At 43.4% G+C, this 18,896-nt stretch overlaps 2 protein-coding genes across 2 annotated transcripts in view; one reads left to right on the top strand and one right to left on the bottom strand.

Moving 5' to 3' along the window:
• Cep76 (centrosomal protein 76) overlaps nucleotides 1–1,583 on the bottom strand; it is a 28,202-nt gene extending 26,619 nt beyond the window's left edge. Inside the window, exons 1-2 of the mRNA XM_052742390.1 lie at nucleotides 1,398–1,583; nucleotides 444–599 (exon numbers count right to left, since the gene is read on the bottom strand). Of these exons, the coding sequence (XP_052598350.1) occupies nucleotides 444–599; nucleotides 1,398–1,460 (219 nt within the window). The 5' untranslated portion in view covers nucleotides 1,461–1,583. The remainder of the gene's footprint in view (nucleotides 1–443; nucleotides 600–1,397) is intronic.
• A 296-nt stretch (nucleotides 1,584–1,879) lies between these two features.
• On the top strand, nucleotides 1,880–17,392 carry Psmg2 (proteasome assembly chaperone 2). Its single transcript, XM_052742392.1, has 7 exons — nucleotides 1,880–2,014; nucleotides 5,340–5,511; nucleotides 7,380–7,438; nucleotides 10,185–10,303; nucleotides 11,053–11,226; nucleotides 13,955–14,075; nucleotides 17,091–17,392. The coding sequence occupies exons 1-7, from the start codon at nucleotides 1,958–1,960 to the stop codon at nucleotides 17,181–17,183; spliced, it is 795 nt and encodes a 264-aa protein (XP_052598352.1). The 5' UTR covers nucleotides 1,880–1,957; the 3' UTR covers nucleotides 17,184–17,392.
• Nucleotides 17,393–18,896: the final 1,504 nt, after the last annotated feature.

The following is an 18,896-nucleotide window of genomic DNA, read 5'->3' on the forward strand; positions in this document are numbered from 1 at the left end:
TGCTCTTGCAGAGGACCCAGGTTCAATTCCCAACACCCTGACTGATGATGGTGGTTCACTCCATTTCCAGGGGACCGAAGCCCTTCCTGACCACCAGGCATGCAAGTGGTACACAGACACATGCAGGCAAATCACCACACACATAAAACAAGTCCTTTTTTAAAAACTAAGAAAAAATGGAGAAGCAGTGGTATTTCGGGGATCTCTGTTAGTAAGAGGCCAGCCTGGTCTACAGAGTGAGTTCCAGGACAGCCAGGACTGTTGCACAGAGGAACCCTGTCTCGAAAAACAAAACCAAAAACAAACCCTAAGAAAAAGAGCTATTACTAGACAGAATGAAATTATAGTGGTTTTACAAATGAAGAAACCCAGGTATGGACCCTACAAACTTAGACACAACAAATAGTCACACTTTCAATTTGCTTGCCTAAAAAATTACTCACAGTCACAAAATTAAGTTCTTTCATTACATCATCAATGATTCCTCGACGTCTAAGAGCTTTGATCAGATCTTCTGTGGATAAATGTTGTTGATCAGGTGCCAATTCTTCTCGTATAGTCTCGGCGAGAATTTCTCTTATCCTGCCATGGACATCCATCTGTGGAGAAAACTCACAATTTACAATATTCTAAAGCTGTTAAATAAATACCACTTCTAGAGTTTTCGCCTTCTAAAACTAACGGCCAATGCCAATAAAAGTAAGCTTTTAAGAGGTGAGACTTTTGAGCAAAATACTAGAAGCAATCTGAACTGGTTGGTTAATCGCTTCTCCGCCTTTTGGCTAAGATCAAGTGTGAACTGGTTGGTTATCAACTAACTACCTTTATTGCTGGTTGCCCACAAATAAATTAATGAAAACCAATCTTTAGAGGGGAAGTAGAGAAACACAAACCTGGGAGGAGGCAGACCCAAAAGCGAGTTATTTCAGCTTTCCGCTAATTCAACTTGCAACTCTAAACTTACTTGTCAGCCCTACTCCCTTGCCTATAGGATGGAAAAGTGAGACTGTTTGGAGGATTCGACGAAAGAAGCCAGAGACCCGGCACAAACCCTGGCGCACGAACACACCATAAAGAGGCTTTATTACTTCAGCTTACAGGCAGCAGTCGAGCGCCGCAGGTTGAAACTCGCGCTTCTTTCTCCTGGAAGCCCCGAGTGGGGTAAATGCGTTCGTTGTCAGTCATTTATGATCCTCTTACTGCAGATCGGGGTTCCTGGCTAAGAGTAACCCTGACACCTCGCCTTGGACTACTTCTACCTGAACTGGAGGAAATCGCCAGCGATCGCCTCCGTTTCCCAGCCGTCCCACACGCCGGCTGCAGAGCCGTCAGCACTCCCGGCCGAAGCTCGGGTCCCCACCGAGAGAGCTCGGGGCCGGTCCGCCCGCGCTCCTCACCTTGCTCAGCTGCTGGTGGATGAGCTGCTTGAGCTCCGAGGCTTTCTCCGGAGGCAGCGACATGATGCCGACTTTGGCGCCTGGCGGCCAGCCTCAGACGATGCAACCGCGGAGCCCGTCGTCCCGAGCACGCAGCATCAGCGGCGGGCGGAGCACAAAGCGCCGCGGCGGCGCGGTCGCGTCAGACCCGGCAGGGCGGGAACGCGGCTGCCGCGGCGGCACAACGAACTGTTTTCAAACGGTGCGGACTGACAGACGCCGGGGCTGTCCTCCGAGCTGCCTGATCGGCGCCGTCCGCCCCGCCGCCTCCTCGGGGATTCCTGCCCCACCCCACGCGTGGTTCCAGACGTCCTCGGCCTTCGGTTCCCTTACCTACGCCCCAGGAAGCGCCGCCCGCCGCGCGCTTAAGGCCTCTTTCCGCGCTGTGATCAGGCAGAGCGCCGGGCGCCCAAAGGACCCGAAGGACCCCCCCGGCGGGTCACGTGATCCGCCTGCTGCGCTACGGAGGAGCCCTCCTCTTCCTGGCCGGTGCTCGTGCTTCTCTCCCGCCCAGGGCAGTCATGTTCGTTCCCTGCGGGGATTCGGTCCCCGACCTAACGAACTTCACACTCCTGATGGTGAGTCTCCACTTGAGTTGGGCCCTGTCGCCATCCCGACCCGGGAAACGCCACCTGGCCTTAGGAGAACCGGACTCGTGTGTGTGTCTGCTCCTGGAAGTTGTCGCTGGGGGCGACCGTCCAAATTAGCACCTTTGTCAGCGCCCTCGAGGCTTGTCTGCTAGCTGGAGCCTTCGTTGCCTGTCAGCTGTAATGTTTCTAGATAGCAGTTGTATTGCACATAAGTCGCGCGAGAGGAAAATCCTTAAGTTTTGCCCGTGAAAGTATCTTTTCAGGTAGTTTGGGTCAGTACTGATCTAGGCCACTAACGAGCAGTTGCAGAATTGCCTTTTTTTTTTAAGTACTCGTTTTTGATAAGCATTCTGTTAGGGTGACTGTTAGAAGAGGTGCTTGTCCGCAAAAGTTTACGATGTAGTTAGAAAGACCTGTACATCAGTAAGAACAATAAAGAAGAAGACAGAAGTTGGAAGAAGATACAGAAAGACGAGATCATGGACCTGAGGAAGGCTGAGAGTGGTTTGAACAAGCTGTATTCCCAGCACTCCAAGGGTGAGGCTGGAAGACGTCTACAGACCATCCTGAAGGAGACCTTGCCTCAATAAATAAACAGACCAAGAAGAACAACATAAATTGAAGAGAAGGGACTGGAGAAGTGGCTCAGTAATTAGAACCTGTAAGGTTCTTGCAGAGAATGGAGTTGAGTGACAGGCTCACAATGGCCTATAACTCCGACTCTAAGGTCCCTGACACTCTTTGGGCTTCCTGGGGTACCTGCACTCACATGAGCATGTTGTACCCGCAGACAGACACATAATTTTAAAATGTTTTTAAATTTTAAAAAGTTGACAGGAGAAACACAAGGGGCCTTTGATTTTTTAGACAAATTGGTGGCCAAAAAGATGGGGTTAGGGGTGCCCTGGAAAAATGGATGCCTAAAACAGAGACTCGTGTGCCTAGACTACTGCAAAGGATTGAGAATGACATGTGGAGAGAGTAGTGAGGCCCAGTGACCTCGAAGGGACCAGAGGACAATGTACTGTTTAATATAAAATGAGAAAGACAGATGTCTCCTGTTCCTCAGTTATCAAGCAAGTCAGTCATAAGTCGTTCATTTGGGAGTGGTAGCATATAGGTGGTCAGGTGGTTAAGCCCGTTACTGGTGAAATGGTGAAGAAGGATGCCTTTTGATGGGTGGTCAAATAAATGGGAAAAGAGAAGGTAAGGCAGAGGTTCTCAACCTGTAGGTCAGGACCCCTTTTGGGGTTGTTGAGTGGCCCTTTCACAGGGGTCGCCTAAGACTATCTGAAAACACAGATAGTCTTACATTACAATTCAGAACAATAGCAAAATTACAGTTACAAAGTAGCAGTGAAAATATTTTAAGGTTAGGAGTCACCACAACAGGAGGAACTATATAAAAGGGGTCTCAGCATTGGGAAGGTTGAGATCCACTAAGGTAGAGTGTGTGTGCTCGTGTATTCAGAGAGAAAGTTCCTACTGTAAGTTAGACCGTAGTGGACAGCAATTAGAGAATTTTAGCTTTGTAGAGGCCTGAGGAGTGGCGTGGCAGTGAGGGTGCTGTGTGGCATCAAAGGACACTTTTTTTTAAAGAATAAAAATACTATGGGATGGTGGTGGCACCATCCTTTAATCCCAGCCCTCAGAAGGCAGAGGAAGGCGGATCTGAGTTCAAGGCCAGCCTGGTCTACAGACTGAGTTCCAGGGCTATACAGAGAAATCCTATCTCAAAAAACCAAAGAAAATTTTTTAAAAATTAAAAAAAAAATAGGCTGGAGAGATGCCTCAGTGGTTAAGAGCACTAACTGCCCTTCCAAGGGACCCAGGTTTAATTCCCAGCACCCACATGGCAGCTCACAACTGTCTGTATTCCTGTTACAGAGGACCTGACTCCCATGGCAAAACACCAATGCTCATAAAATAAAAATAAATAATTTTAAAAAGGAATAAAAATATTGAAGTATGATTACATACCAGTGGGAATAATGCAGGAGTATAATGAGACTGATGATTCTACCCAAAAGTAGCAGAGTCATTGAGAGAATTACAGGAAGTAACCAGGAGTCTGGTGGAAAATACCAGTGAGAAGTGGGAAAATAACCAGGGAAGACTGACATCCAAATCAAGGCAGTGCCGAAAGGATGAAAACAAGAGCCAGTTGGCTGAAGCAGGATCACAGTTGTGTTCCTTCCCTTAAAGGGACACATACATAGACTGTTGTCTGTATTTAAAAACAAAACAAACAGCTTCAGAAGATGGCGCAGTGAGAGCTCTTACAGCTCAGGCCTGAGGATCTGGCATCACTGGTACTCATAAAAACTGTGGCCATGTTAGCCTGTAAGCCCAGCACCATGGAGGGCAGAGATGAGAAGGATCTCTGGGCTTTCCTAGACACCAGCTAGCTCTGGGTTCAATGAGAGATCCTGTCTCAGGGTACCAAGACAGTAACAGAGCAAGGTGCCCAAACCCAACATTATCCACTTGCTTCCATGCTTATATATACAAGCACCTGTGCCCACACACCAGGCAACTGTACTTACGCACGGGTGCATGTGCCACACAAAAGATAGATTTGGTAAATAAAATTATTTGTATATTACATAATTAGGTATAGTTAGTAAAGGAAAAGAAAGAAAATTCCTGGTTTTAGCAAACAAATAAATAATATTGCTCTTTTGTGAAATATAAAATAAGACAAGTTCAGGCAGAAATTTAGCTTTGTATGTGCTGATTTTGAGTGTTTCATAGCCACGTGGTGTGTCCAGTAGATTGGAGTTCAGAAAACTCGTGTGTGGTATGAAAACTCTTGTGTGGTATAGGTAGACATTTGGCACTTTGAAGCCATGGGGGAGTGTGTGTGTATGTAATGTGGGGTAACAATCGATCCAACCTCTGGAGTAAATAGTGTAACAGCAAACTGAAAGAAGACCCAAGCCCTGGCTGTTTTCCTACCTCACAGCCCTTCCACTTATTTTGCACAACCTTGAGAATACAGTTGTCAACTGTAGCTCTCCACTGTGCCATTTTCAGCCATTGTCACCTAAAGTAAGCCTTTCCTTGATCACCCTACTTAAAATAGCACGCACACATACACTGCATTCTCCATAACACTACTCTGTTTTACTGTTTATTCTTCCTTAGTAGAATGGAAACTGCAGGAGCAGAAAGTTTTGTTGGTTTGTTTTATTTTGTAAAAGAATCTGTGTCCTGCTGTGTGCCTAAGCATAAGCATATAGTACTTTGGCTATCTAAACTTAAAAGTGCTGGTAATTTTGGTGACTCATAGAGCAAATCTTTTTCATTTCAGCCGGCAGTATCCGTTGGAAATGTTGGCCAGCTTGCAATTGATCTGATTATTTCTACACTGAACATGTGTAAGATTGGTTATTTCTATACTGATTGCCTGGTGCCAATGGTTGGAAACAATCCTTATGCAACTGAAGAAGAAGATTCAGACGAACTCAGTATAAATACTGAAGGTATGTCTGTGGCGTTTTTTCTATATAGAGTAGTTAGTTATTTGAGATAGAGTCTCACTATATAGCACAGGCTTTTCTGGAACTCCTTACCCTCCTGTGAATAATCATGTCCAGCCTAAGTTTTTAAAACTAGGAATAGACTCTCAGGAACAAAGTTCAGGGACGATATTTAAAGTGCTGTGGTGAAACTCACTAGTCTGCCAACCTAAAACATTAATTAGAGGCTGGAGAGATGGCTCAGTGGTCAGAATACTTGTCAGGAGCAGAATACTTGCTGCTCTTCCAGAGTACCTGAATGTAGTTCCCAGCACCCACATCAGGCTGCTCAGACCTACCTGTAACTCCAGCTCGAGATGATCTGACATCCTCTTCTGGCCACCATGGGGAGTGTGTGTGTGTCTGCATGTATACAAAACGAAATAATTATATAAGGGTGTTTTGTTTGTTTTTTGGATTCTGTTTGGTTTTGGGTTTTTTTTTTCTTTTTCTGTTTTTTTTTGGTTTTTTGTTTGTTTGTTTGGTTTTTTTTTTTGTTTTGTTTTTTTGTTTTTTTGTTTTTTGTTTTTTTTTTGAGACAGGGCTCTGTGTAACAGCCCTGGCTGTCCTGGAACTTGCTCTGTAGACCAGGCTGACCTTGAATTCACAGAGATCTACCTGCCTCTACTTCCCAAGTGTTGGGATTAAAAGCATGAACCACCACACCTGGCAAGTGTTTTAACTTATAAATTAAAAAGAAAAAGACTATAAACCATGCTTGGTGGCATACTCCTATACTCCAGCTACATAGTAGGGATGATTGCATGAACAGAACTCAAGACTAACCTGGGCGCGTTGTAAGACCTGTCTCAAAACAGTAAAATAAAACAAGACCTAACGGAAGGAGCTAAAGGACAGTAGTTGGAAAGGGTGTCGCGCTTAGAGCCTGTGCTTCTATGTGTGTTTTGATCACTCTTCGTTTTGTTCACGGAGGCAGAGTCAAGTAAACCCAGAGTCCAATGATATAGCTAGTCTGGCTAGCCAGCTTGCTCCAGGGATCCCTTGTCTTCACCTTCTGAGAGGTGGAATTACAGGTGAGCCACCACATCCACCATACTATATAATACATGGTGTAGTAGTCAGGGTTTTCTAGAGCAACAGGACTGATGAAATGAATATAATATTAAAGTGGCTGACAGGCTGGCTGACTCTTGAAGAAAAGGCCAAGAATCCAGGAGTTACTCAGTCAATGAAGTTAGATGCTTCAGCTGGTCTTCAGTCTGTTTTGGAGTCCTGAAGAAGTAGGTTCTTTTTGTTGTTGTAGTTGTTGTTTTTTTAAGACAGGGTTTCTGTGTAGTCCTGGCTGGCCTCGAACTCACAGAGATCTGCCTGCCTCTGCCTCCTGAGTGCTGGGATTAAAGATGTGTGCCACCACTGCCTGGTGAAGAAGTAGGTTCTAGTACCAGCAAAGGAATGCCTGAGCAACAGGATAGGTTAACTTGCCCGGTAGAGTGAGGGCAAGCAGGAAAAACGCAAAAGCTTCCTTCCTCTGTGTCCTTTCTGTGAGCTGCCAGCAGAAGGTCTGCCCAGATTCGGGGAGGATCTTCCCAGCTCAGATGATCCAGTCAAGAAAATCCCTCACAGGTGTGTTTTAGTTGGTTCCAGATGGAGTCAAGTTGACAAACAATATTAACCAGCACATGTGGGTTCTAGGGATCTGAACTCTGACCTTCACACTTGTACACCAGCCCTAAAGCCTATATTTTAATTGTTGAAAATATTTAAGTGCAAAAGCTATGATAACTCAAATATTATTTATCATGCTGATAATTTCATTTTAGCAGCTTCTTCACTGTAACCTGTCCTGTGATTTCCTTTTCTTCTCTTTGTAGTATATTCATTACCTTCAAGGAAGCTAGTGGTGCTTCAGTTAAGATCCATCTTCATTAAGGTTGGTATATTTACTTTTTTAAATTCATTGAAGGGTAGTGACAAAATACAAAGTCAGTAAGACAGAGTTATTTCTCCTGTATTGTTATGTATACTTAGGAAAGGTCTGATTTGATGAAAGTTTCATAATATTTCAGGTGTGTTGCTGTCATTTCATTTGTATACTAGAAGGAATTGTGCCTTATGAGTTAACACATTTTCAATTTGGGTAGCATTACAGAAAAATTTTGGTATATGAATCATTTATTAAAACATGCTCTAGGGGCTAGCGAGATGGCTCAGAGGTTAAGAACACTGAGTTCAATTCGAAGTAACCACATGGTGGCTCACAACCATCTATGAGATTTGGTGCTCTCTTCTGGCCTGGAGGTGTACATGCAGACAGAACACTGTATACATAATAAATAAATCTTTTGAAAAACAAACAGACAGACAAAAAACATGCTATAACCACCACTGCTCAATTATCCAAAACTATTGTCATCACTCATGCTCCAGTTTTGCTCTGCCCCCAGCACCTCCATGAACACTTAATAGTCTGTTTTCCAACAGTAATACCAATGATCATCTAAACCAAGTCAAATCACATCTCTTCCTCCTTGAAACCCTCAGAGGCTTCTCATCTCTCAAAATGAATTCACAGTCCTTTACCGGGGCCTATGAGGTTCTGCCTGGCTGTCTGATAAAGTAGCCTAGTCTCATATATCTATCTGTATTCTCTGTAGGTACACATAGCAAGAGATTGCCATAAGAACATTGACCTGCTGGGTTGTGGTGGTGGCGCACGCCTTTAATCCCAGCACTCGAAAGGCAAAGGCAGGCAGATCTCTAAGTTCCAGGCCAGCCTGGTCTACAGAGTGAGTTCCAGGACAGCCAGGGCTACACTGAGAAACCCCATCTTGAAACAGCCCCCCCTCCCCCCCCAAAAAAAAAAAACATTGCCATGATTGCAGAGAGTTCTGTTGGTAGTTGCTCTGCATATCCAGCCTTCAGCTACACTGGTGCCTGTGGTAGTTTTCAGACACTAAATTCACTCTCATCCCAGCCTGTTTCTCTACTTGGAGTGCTTTCCTGCTAAAGACTTGCTTCTCTTTAGTATTTGCCTACCTTCCCAGACTACATCATGTCTGTTCATGCTGTGCCCACTTCAGAAATCCTCATTACCTGCCATATCATATATTTATTACCTCACTGAGGGAGAGTAAATAAGGGTGACATTATGACTTTCAGTGACCTACCCAGCTCCTAGGATAGTGCTTTTCACATAGAGAAATGGAGTAAACATTTGTTGATGGGATTATTTATTATCTGTTCCGGAGGTCAAAAATACAGAAGATTCTTGTTTTTGTTTTTGGAAAACAGAGTCTGCTATGTAGCTAGTGTTAGACTCAGCCTCTCTCACAGGTGTGCACTATCATGCCCTGTTAAGAGTTTAGTGAAAGATTGGATACTGGTGTTGCACGACTTTGATCCCAGCACTCAGGAGGCAAAGGCAGGTGGATCTCTAAGTTCAAGGTCACCCTGGTCTACAAAGTGAGTTCCAGGACAGCCAGAACTACACAGTGAGACCCTGTATTAACACCCCCACCCCCACCCAAAAAAGAGTTTAGTGGAAAAGTTAACTGTATAATAGTTTTTAATTTTTTTACCTAAATATATGTGAAGAAGAGTTCAAGTAAAAATTCCTCCAAGTAAAGAAATAGAATATTATCAGCCATCCAAGAACAATAGGGATAAGGTAAACCATTATAGAGGTGACTGACTCTCAGAGCAGGTGTTTCCTTCTGCCTAGCTTCCTTTCCTCGGTGTTCTGTGTGAGGTTCATCTGTGGCATGGTTATTTAAGTGCACCATCGAACCACTAATGCTGCAGTTGTTTGTGGTTTGTCCATAGTGCTTTTATATTTGGGGATGGGGTGGGGGGGGGTGTTTGTTTTTGTTTTTCCAGTGTTAGAGATTACTCCCAGGATCTTGTGCTTACTAGGCAAGCAGACTTAGTATGTTTCATCCTTAAATTTACACACAGCTTTGAAAGGACAGATACCCGAGCTTTGGCTGAGTGGCAGAGTCCTTTTGAAACATGTGTGATGAGGCTCAGGGTTCTATCCTAGTCATGGAGGGAGGAATTTATATTAAAAACAAGGACAGTCTCACAACACCGCCATTCTTAACCCTGACAACATTATTAATGACTTGGAAATGTCATCCAATATATTTAGATCTCCCCAGTTATTTTCAGAACTCTTTCAGTTCTAGATCCAGTCAAGGTTGGCTTGTTACACGTGGAAGTTACATCCTTGTGGTTGATAGCCTTAGCTATTGCCCTCCTCTTTCTGTTCTTCTCAGTATTGATGCCTTTGAGGACTCAAAGCCAGGAAGTCATTACTCAGTGTTCATCTGATTATTTCCTTGTGATCATAGTACAGTGAAATTTCTAGTAAGAATACCTCATAGATGACTATGTAATTAAGTACAGTAGATTAAATAAAGAGAAGGGAAATTTTCCTTAGGATAGAGATCTACATTCTTCACAATTTATGATTATAAAGATAATATTAAATCATTGATCTTTGTCCTTCATTTTCAGTTTAAAAGAAGTAAATAGATTTGACAGTACTGATCATTTTGGTGTCAGTAAATCATATCAATCATTATCACAAAAAGTTGATAGGTAGATGGTTGCATATGTTATTTTCAACTCTGAGATCTCAACTTAGTATTTTCTTTCCATCTTAATGGCATACAAAGTATAAATCCAAGTCATTCTGTGAGAAACTGCTTGCATGGGTGAAAAGCAGCAACTGTGCCAGGATTATCGTTCTTTCAAGCAGCCATTCCTGTCACCGTAATGATCTACAACTTCGAAGGTGCGTTCTTGCCACTGTTACAGTTTATACTGTGGTCGTTTGTTTATTTAAAATTTAAAGTCCAGGTCTGTCCTTTCCTAGCTGGAGTTGAGAAAGAAGAAGGTAAATGAAAGGTAAGAAAAGAAGAGTTCCTTTAGCTCCTGAGGCTAGCACAGCTGGGTATAAGGAAGATTACTTTTTATGGCACAAGATCAAACCAAGGTCTTAGGCATAGCAAGCACTCTGTCACTGAGTGAGCTATACTCCAGCCCCGAAATTAACTAGAAACATTTGAAAGAATGGATGAACATTATTTTCTGTATGCAACCATTTATATTTGTAGAAATCTTTTTAGTACCCTAGTACTAAAGTATGCCAGTAAATTCATGTGTTTCTATGGTTACGGAGGTGTACACATGCTGTGGATCAAATCCAGGTTGTATAGGTATGGTGTGTTTATAGAGAGAGTCTGAGTGTCTCTGTGTGTGTTGTGATTGTGCTAGAGATCATACCTAGGGCCTTGCACACACCAGGCAAACACTCTACCCCTGAGCAACATCCCCAGCCCTTAGAGTGAGTTCTTAGTTATAAATAAGACAAAATTTACCAGAAATAGAAATAGAAGCTTTTATACTTTATCACAAATTTTATGAAGTAGTATATGGACTGCTCTTATTATTACTCTAAGATCTGACTGTTTGTTTGTGTTTTGAGACTGGGTTTCTCTGGTATTTGTAATTTTTGAAAGCATAATAATATGATTTTTCTAGTACTCCTTTCCGGTACCTGCTTACACCTTCTATGCAAAAGAGTGTTCAAAATAAAATAAAGAGCCTTAACTGGCTAGAAATGGAAAAAAGTTCATGCATTCCTGAAATGAGTGATTCTGAATTTTGCATCCGAATTCCTGGAGGTGGAATCACAAAGACACTCTATGATGAAAGGTACGTTTATCTGTCTGTTTCTCACTGTCTGTTTAACAGTCTGTGTAGTGCAGTTGTGTTCTCTTTTACTCTAGCCCCATGCTGGAACGCCAGTGTGGTGTTGGTTGTTGTTTTTTTTTTTTTTTTTTGAGACAGGGTTTCTCTGTGTAGCTTTGCGCCTTTCCTGGAACTCACTTGGTAGCCCAGGCTGGCCTCGAACTCACAGAGATCCGCCTGCCTCTGCCTCCCGAGTGCTGGGATTAAAGGCGTGCGCCACCACCGCCGGGCGGTGTTGGTTGTTTTTGTTCTCACCGTCGAGAGGCTGGAAGCCAGAGTTACTAGATTCTCGTTCTTTTAGACAGCTGGTTTTGGTGTGTGTGTGTGTGTGTGTATGTATGTGTGCATTAGCAGAGAAAAGCAACTGAGAGTTCTCTCGATGTACAGCCATGCTCTGACTTGATTAGGGTCCCCTTTTATGACCTCTATGAACCTCAGTTATCCAGTAAAGATCCTTTCTCCAGATCCAGTCATAGCATGAAGAATTGTGGGAAGGAGCAATTCAGTCCATAACATCTGCTCACAGAGTCCCTTAGCTGACTGTCCTGTGTGCTTCATGCTGCCAGCTCCACTCTCCGCACGCAGAATCAATCACACAGGTTACCAACAGTCCCTGGGAAATCATCGCCAGGCATTGCCTCCAACCCCTGATTCCTGCTCCAGAGCAGGCCATCTCACCAACTCCTTGTGGTCCTCCACCCATCTGTCCACTGCACTAAACTACTGGCGGAGGGACTGTTCCTGGAGGGCCTTCCACTCCTTCCACTTTTCTTCTCCCTTCCTTGTCCTCACTACAGGTCAGATGGAAGCCCGTCTCACATATACTCTCCTTTTATTCAAAACAAAAAAATGGAAATTTGACCAAATACATAAAATAGCTGCTTCCCCCCTCCTCCAAAGCCTCCAAAGCCCTGTAGTTGCCCTGGCTTTCTGTTGGCAGGTACCATCCAGACTGAAGGGACAGCACAGTCTAGCAGTCTGTACAGTTAACGGGATGGAAGATGAGGCAGAAAAGCTAGGATGACTAGAAATGCAAGCAGAAAACCAGAAATAGAATTGTGGCTCTAGGGGTCGGCTCAGGCCTCTTGAGTTCTCAGCCACATGTGCAGGGTGAGACTTGATGAGGCTAGGCCTCTTTGTTGGTCAGTCTGTCTCAATCTCCATCTCTCTTTCTCTGCTGTTTTTTGTTTGTTTTATTTTGCTTCTGAACATGGCCTAGGCTCAGCAGCCTTCCTACCTTGGTTTTCCTAGTGCTAGGACTGCAGCTGTGTGCCTCTGTGCCCATTGAGGTAGGTCTGCATAGTGCTAGGACTGCAGCTGTGTGCCTTTTTGAGGAAGGCTCTTTACTCTTTCAGAAGGGGAACATTAGAACAGAAGTAACGTAACCCAACACATCTGCTGAGTGAGACAGCTGGAGTTCAGTCCTACTATTCTGTTCTTGTCCTGTGATTTATAAATAAGATGGAGACAGTTTAAAAAAAAATCTCTAAGCTGGGCAGTGGTGGTGCACAACTTTAATCCCAGCACTCAGGAGGCGGATCTCCAAGTCAAGGTCAGGGTGGTCTGTAGAGTGAGTTCCAGGACGGCCAGGGCCGCACAGAGAAACTTTGTCTCAAAAAGAAGAAAATATCTGTAGAAGGAGTAATGCTCTTTACTATTCCACAGTCTTCTAGTTTTCCTTCAACTGCTCTAGATTATTAAGAGTAAAGCCAAGGTTGGTGTTTCACACTGTAATCCCAGCATGTGGGAGGTGGAGTCAGGAGGATCAGGAATTCAAAGTCAACTTCAGCTGTATAGCAAGTTTAAGGCCAGTCCTTGCCAGACAAGAGCCTGTCTTTGTTGTTGTTGTTGTTTTGGTTGTCTGGCTGTCTTGCAACTTGATTTGTAGACCAGGCTAGCCTTGAACTCAAAAAGATCCACCTGCCTATGTTTCCCAAGTACTGGAATTAAAGGCATATGTTGCCACCACCCGGCTAAGGTCCTGTCTTAAACACAACTTGAGTGTTATTTTATTCAGTCTCTTTGCGTCTGAAAGCCACTCCTTTTGGTTTTTGAGACAGGGTTTCTCTGTGTAGCTTTGGAGCCTATCCTGGAACTCTCTTCTGTAAACCAGGCTGGCTTTGAACTCACATAAATCCTCCTGCTTCTGCCTCCCAAGCGCTGAGATTAAAGGCGTGCGTAAGGCATGCGTCAGCACTGCGTGCCCTGAAAACCACTTAAAGTAGGCTATTGAAGTAGATCAGAACATGTCTCATGTATTAATAGCTAAGAATAGAAAGGCTGGTTTTTCCTGCGGATGAGAATGAGGCACACACTTGCGTATTCCCTGGGCTCCTTGGAAGCAGAATATATGTGGGACAATGAGAGGTAAAATAATCTTTCTTACAATGTGATGTCTTTTCTCTTTCTAACATGAGGCAAGGTAACTTACCTGTAAAGATTCACACACTGGGCCGGGCGGTGGTGGCGCACGCCTTTAATCCCAGCACTCGGGAGGCAGAGGCAGGCGGATCTCTGTGAGTTCGAGGCCAGCCTGGACTACCAAGTGAGTCCCAGGAAAGGCGCAAAGCTACACAGAGAAATCCTGTCTCGAAAAACCAAAAAAAAAAAAAAAAAAGATTCACACACTGCAGTAAGCATCTTGTATCAGGAGAAAACACTGAATTGTTCTTTTTTTTTTTTTTACTTGTAGCTGCTCTAAAGAAATCCAAATGGCAGTTCTGTTGAAATTTGTTTCAGAAGGGGACAACATCCCAGATGCAGTCAGTCTTGTGGAGTATCTTAATGAATGGCTTCAGATAGTCAAAGAGTCTGTAAGTCCCTGATCTGATTCATTCTGTGTTCATTAACTTGCATTTTATGTGTAAGTAGACTGAAGAGGTGAAAGTTTGTTCAGTAAATACACATCTTTGCATAAAATGTAGTTTGAGCCAAACTTGAAAATAAGTGAGGACAGTTAACCAATCTGTTATCTCATTGTTTAAGGCAGATTTCCAAACAGGAAAGTCCTAAATTCCTCAATGTGCTCACTGTTCATGTCATAGTATTTGTGACAACTTTTGTGTGTGTGTGGTTTTATTTGTTTGTTTGGTTTAGTTTTTGAGACAGGATCTCTCTATGTAGCTCTGGCGGTTCTGAAGCTTGTTATGTACACCAGACTGGCCTTGAACTCAGAGAGATCCACCTGCTTTTGTCTCCCAGTGCTGGATTAAAGGCATGTGCCCTCATGTCCTGCCCCAGACAGCTTCTTATAATAATAAACCAGAACTCTGTGCAGTTTAGTGCTTTAGGAAAGTAAAGTGTTGCTGTGGCCATGTGAGCAGTACCATGACTTAAGTAAGCTATAATTAACGTATTCTTCCCTGTTGGGAAATGAATGCTGTACTCTCTTAGTCAGAGTTTCTACTGCTGCACCAAAAGACCTTAACCAAAATGCAAGTTGGGGAGGAAAGGGTTTATTAGGCTTACACTTCAGCATTACTGTTCATCACTGAAGGAAGTCAGGACAGGAACTCAAACAGGGCAGGATCCTGGAGGTAGAAGCTGTTGCAGAGACCATGGAGAGGAGCTGCTTTACTGGTTTGCTCACATGGCTTGCCCAGTCTGCTTTCTCATAGAACCCAAGGCCACCAGCCCAGGGATGGCACCACCCACCATGGGCTCCCCCTCTCCCCATTGATCACTAATTGAGAAGATGCCTTACATCTGGATCTCATGGAGGCATTTCTTCAACTGAGGCTCCTTCCTCTCTGATGACTAACTTGTGTCAAGTTGACACAATATTAGGCAGTACATATACCCAGAGAAATGAGCCTTTAGGCCTAACAAAGCACCACAGGCCAAGTCCCATATTGCACACCTTTAATCCCAGCACTCGGGAAGCAAGGACAGACAGATTAAGTTTAAGGCCAGCCTGTCTACATAGAGAATTCAAGGACAGCCAGAGCTACATGGTGAGACCTTACTGCTGTCTGGGGTGGCCAGCCTCCAGGCAGCACAGGGCTCGAAGGGAAGCCACGGTGTCAACAGAACTATGACTTTCTATCTGAGGAGGTTAGGGAAAAAGACACTCACCCACTCCCTTGATGGTTTCCTTTATTCTTTTGCATTCTCTATTCTTTATTTTCCTGGTGATTTCCTTCTCTCGTTCCTGATATTTTTCTTCTAGCCCATTTTAACTCTTTAACTCTCTCTGTTTTTTCCCTTACAGCTTATATAACCCAGCAAAATCTTTCAGGCAATATAGGAATTATAATGTGGATACATTCTGTTTTTTCAAGTGAATGATTACAGTGAATACAAAACAAACAGTAAAAAAAACAGTGTATTTTCCAAATCTCTTACATGATTAAACATTTTACACATTACAGGTAAAAAACAAATTATCCCAAGAACCCACATACATTCATACCCAAGCAACTTGTTAAAGATTAACCATTTAGGCAAGCAAGGTATTTTTCTCAGTCAGGTCTTTTATTGGCAGGTTGCACTTTGCAGTTACAGAGAAAGTGCCAATTACTTTATTACTTATCTTGAAAGGCAATCTTATAAGGAATCTTGAAGGAATCCTAAACTTTTACATATGAAAAAGAACTCTACTTTAAATCTTTGGGGTGCATACCCACTCATCAATAGTTTCTTATATCAGGAGATTGAGGGCAGGAATGGACACAAGGAATTAGTCATCAACCAATCCTAGCAAGAAAAGTGCATCAGCTAGTAATAATTGGGCTGTTTTGTATTTTCAGCCCTGGCCTAATGAATTAGACAGCTCAGCTATGTGTCCTTGTGAACTCTAAGACTGTTTTCTGTGGTTATTTATCTTTCAACTATTATCAAAGCATCTGCTCTAACCTGAAGTTATTTTAAGACTTTGTTTCAGCTAATGATGCACACCAAAACCTATGACTGCATCTTTCAGCATTAACAGAATTAGAGCCAGCCTGACTCCTGGGGACTCAATTGTTTTCCTTAATCATTAACCTGAACTGCAATCTATGCAGCTCCTTAGGTAAAACTCATAGGCCCTAGTTGTATAACATTTCCTTACATTTACTTTTATTCATCAAAACTCTGTATAAGCTACCATTATTATTATCAATTAGATAGTACAGCTTAGGGAGGAATCATCTTCATAACAATCCACAGTTAAAAACGCCCAGTAGAATGGGATGTTTCCATGAGATAAACACACTACATTACAGGCAGTGGGGATCTCCCCAACCCATTCACACCATGGCAGACACCAGAGAAAGATAACAGCAGCAAACATGTGAAGGCCCAGCAGAAGCAAAAGACATTCTGGAGTCTGTGGTCTCAGGGCCTTGCCTGTCCGAGAATGATCCATCAGAGCTTCCTCCTGGTGGGCTGACACCTTAAACTTCAATTGCCACCTGCTGCTCCTCTGAGATGACCACCAGCAAGACCTTGTTTCAACCCTCCCCCTGCAAACCTGCAGGTCATCTTGTTTTTTTTTTTAAGCAGCACACTCCCCCCCCCCCCCCATTTTTAATAGACATATGTAGCCCAGGCTGGCCTCAAACTCACTGTATAACTATGGCTGCCTCCACTTTCCCAGTACTGGCACTGCAGGAATACACCACCATGCCCACCCCATGTTCCTTTTGAATTTGATTTACTCACTTTATTATCTGTAGCTGGTCTGGCATATATTTGAGATGAAACTTAGAAATATTGTTTTATATAAAGACGTAGAAAACTTACTGCTTTAATTTTCCTAACAGTAAAGACTAGCTACAAGTGTCAGGACCAAAAGAGAGATTTGAGTGTTAAGATTAGAGATGAAAGTATCTTTTATTCTTTTACAGAGTAGCAACCCCAGAGCATCTGCCTTGCCGTGGAAGGTCCCCAGCTCTTGGCGGCTCCTCTTCGGCAGTGGACTTCCCCCAGCACTGTTTTGATCTGTTTTCAGCCTTCTCCCTCATCCCCAAGAGATCACAGAAGGAACGGTTGAATATACGCTGTATAGAAATTTGTGCTGCCTGAGGTTATGTTAGAAATGCTTTTCACAGAAAAACCTCAAAGAAAAGAGGTTTTAGAAGTTACTGTGCTTGTTATATAGAGTAAATGTAAATTTTGTACAATAAAATTTTATTTCCTAAGCAGTTTATCTGAAAGGTTCCCTTTTGAAATCACTACTGTACTATCTATCTGTTTATACTGTACTAAGTCATCACAAGCCTAGTGGAATGGAGCCATGAGTTTATTTTACACAGAGCCTTAAACAGGCTGCAGTCCAGCTGGTATCAGAGCTGCTTTTCTGGAGGATATTCTGATAACTATTACAGTGATGTAAAGGCCGCTGCTTGTTAAACTGAGCAATCCTTTTTTTTTTTTTTTTTTTTTTTTTTTTGAGCCAATTCCTCTGTGTAGCCATCACTGTCCTGGAACTAATTCTGTGGACCAGACTGTCCTCAAACTCAGATCTGCCTGCCTCTACCTCCCTGCTGGGATTAAAAGCCTGTCACCACCACCTGGCCAAACCAAGCAATTCTTAAGAAAATTTAGGGGTTATATGCAGTGAACATCAGGGATTGCAGTTTCATATAATAAACACTAATGGGCATAAGAAGTTAGTCTGGTCCTGATAGAGCAGTAGTATGGCCCACAGTCAGGACAAATCTCTGACACCCGCCAGTCCCACAGCTACTCAAACCCGACCAAGTAAACACAGAGACTTATATTGGTTACAAACTGTATGGCCGTGGCAGGCTTCTTGCTAACTGTTCTTACAGCTTAAATTAATCCATTTCTATTAGTCTATACCTTGCCACGTGGCTTGTGGCTTACCGGTACTTTACATCTTCCTTGTCCTGATGGCGGCTGGCAGTGTCTCCCTCACCCAGCTTCCTGTTCTCTCAATTCTCCTCTCTGTTAGTCCCGCCTATACTTCCTGCCTGGCCACTGACCAATCAGTGATTTATTTATTGACCAATCAGCAACACATTTGACATACAGACCATCCCACAGCAGTAGTAGATGACTTCAGTATCTTGTTAATCTTTCCGTGTATCATTCAAACAAAATCAATGAAGAAACTTCAAGTGTAACTGTATCATAGACAAAATAGACTTCCATTTAACGGAAGGAAGGAGTACACCTCTTGTCGGCAGCCTCTGAGACCTCTAACAGTGATTGTATTCAATGCCACAGAGCAACTCTTAACAAATATGAAAGACTCGAAATAATTTATTTTATGAGCTCTTGGTGTGAAAAAATTAGTTATTGGCCAGGCGGTGGTAGCACACGCCTTTAATCCCAGCACTCGGGAGGCAGAGCCAGGCGGATCTCTGTGAGTTCGAGGCCAGCCTGGTCTACGGAGCGAGTTCCAGGAAAGGCACAAAGCTACAAAGAGAAACCCTATCTTGAAAAAAAGAAAGAAAAAAAACTAGTTATCAAGTCCAGCAAGATGAGTAAAGGTGCTTGCTGCCAAGCCTGACAAAATAGGAGTTCAAGTCCCACATGGAGCAGCTCCCTCTGCTTGCCGAGGAAGCACAGCAGATCAGCCATGCCCTTCTTGGCTGCCATCTTTCACATGTAGTGGCCACAATAAGTGTATTAGGGACAATTTGGAACTCAGAGCAGCTCAGCCCAGATGTGCACAGAGTGACTAA

The sequence above is a fragment of the Peromyscus californicus genome, unplaced genomic scaffold (genome assembly GCF_007827085.1).
Source record: "Peromyscus californicus insignis strain IS unplaced genomic scaffold, ASM782708v3 Scaffold_17__1_contigs__length_78620276, whole genome shotgun sequence".
Lineage (NCBI taxonomy): Eukaryota > Metazoa > Chordata > Mammalia > Rodentia > Cricetidae > Peromyscus > Peromyscus californicus.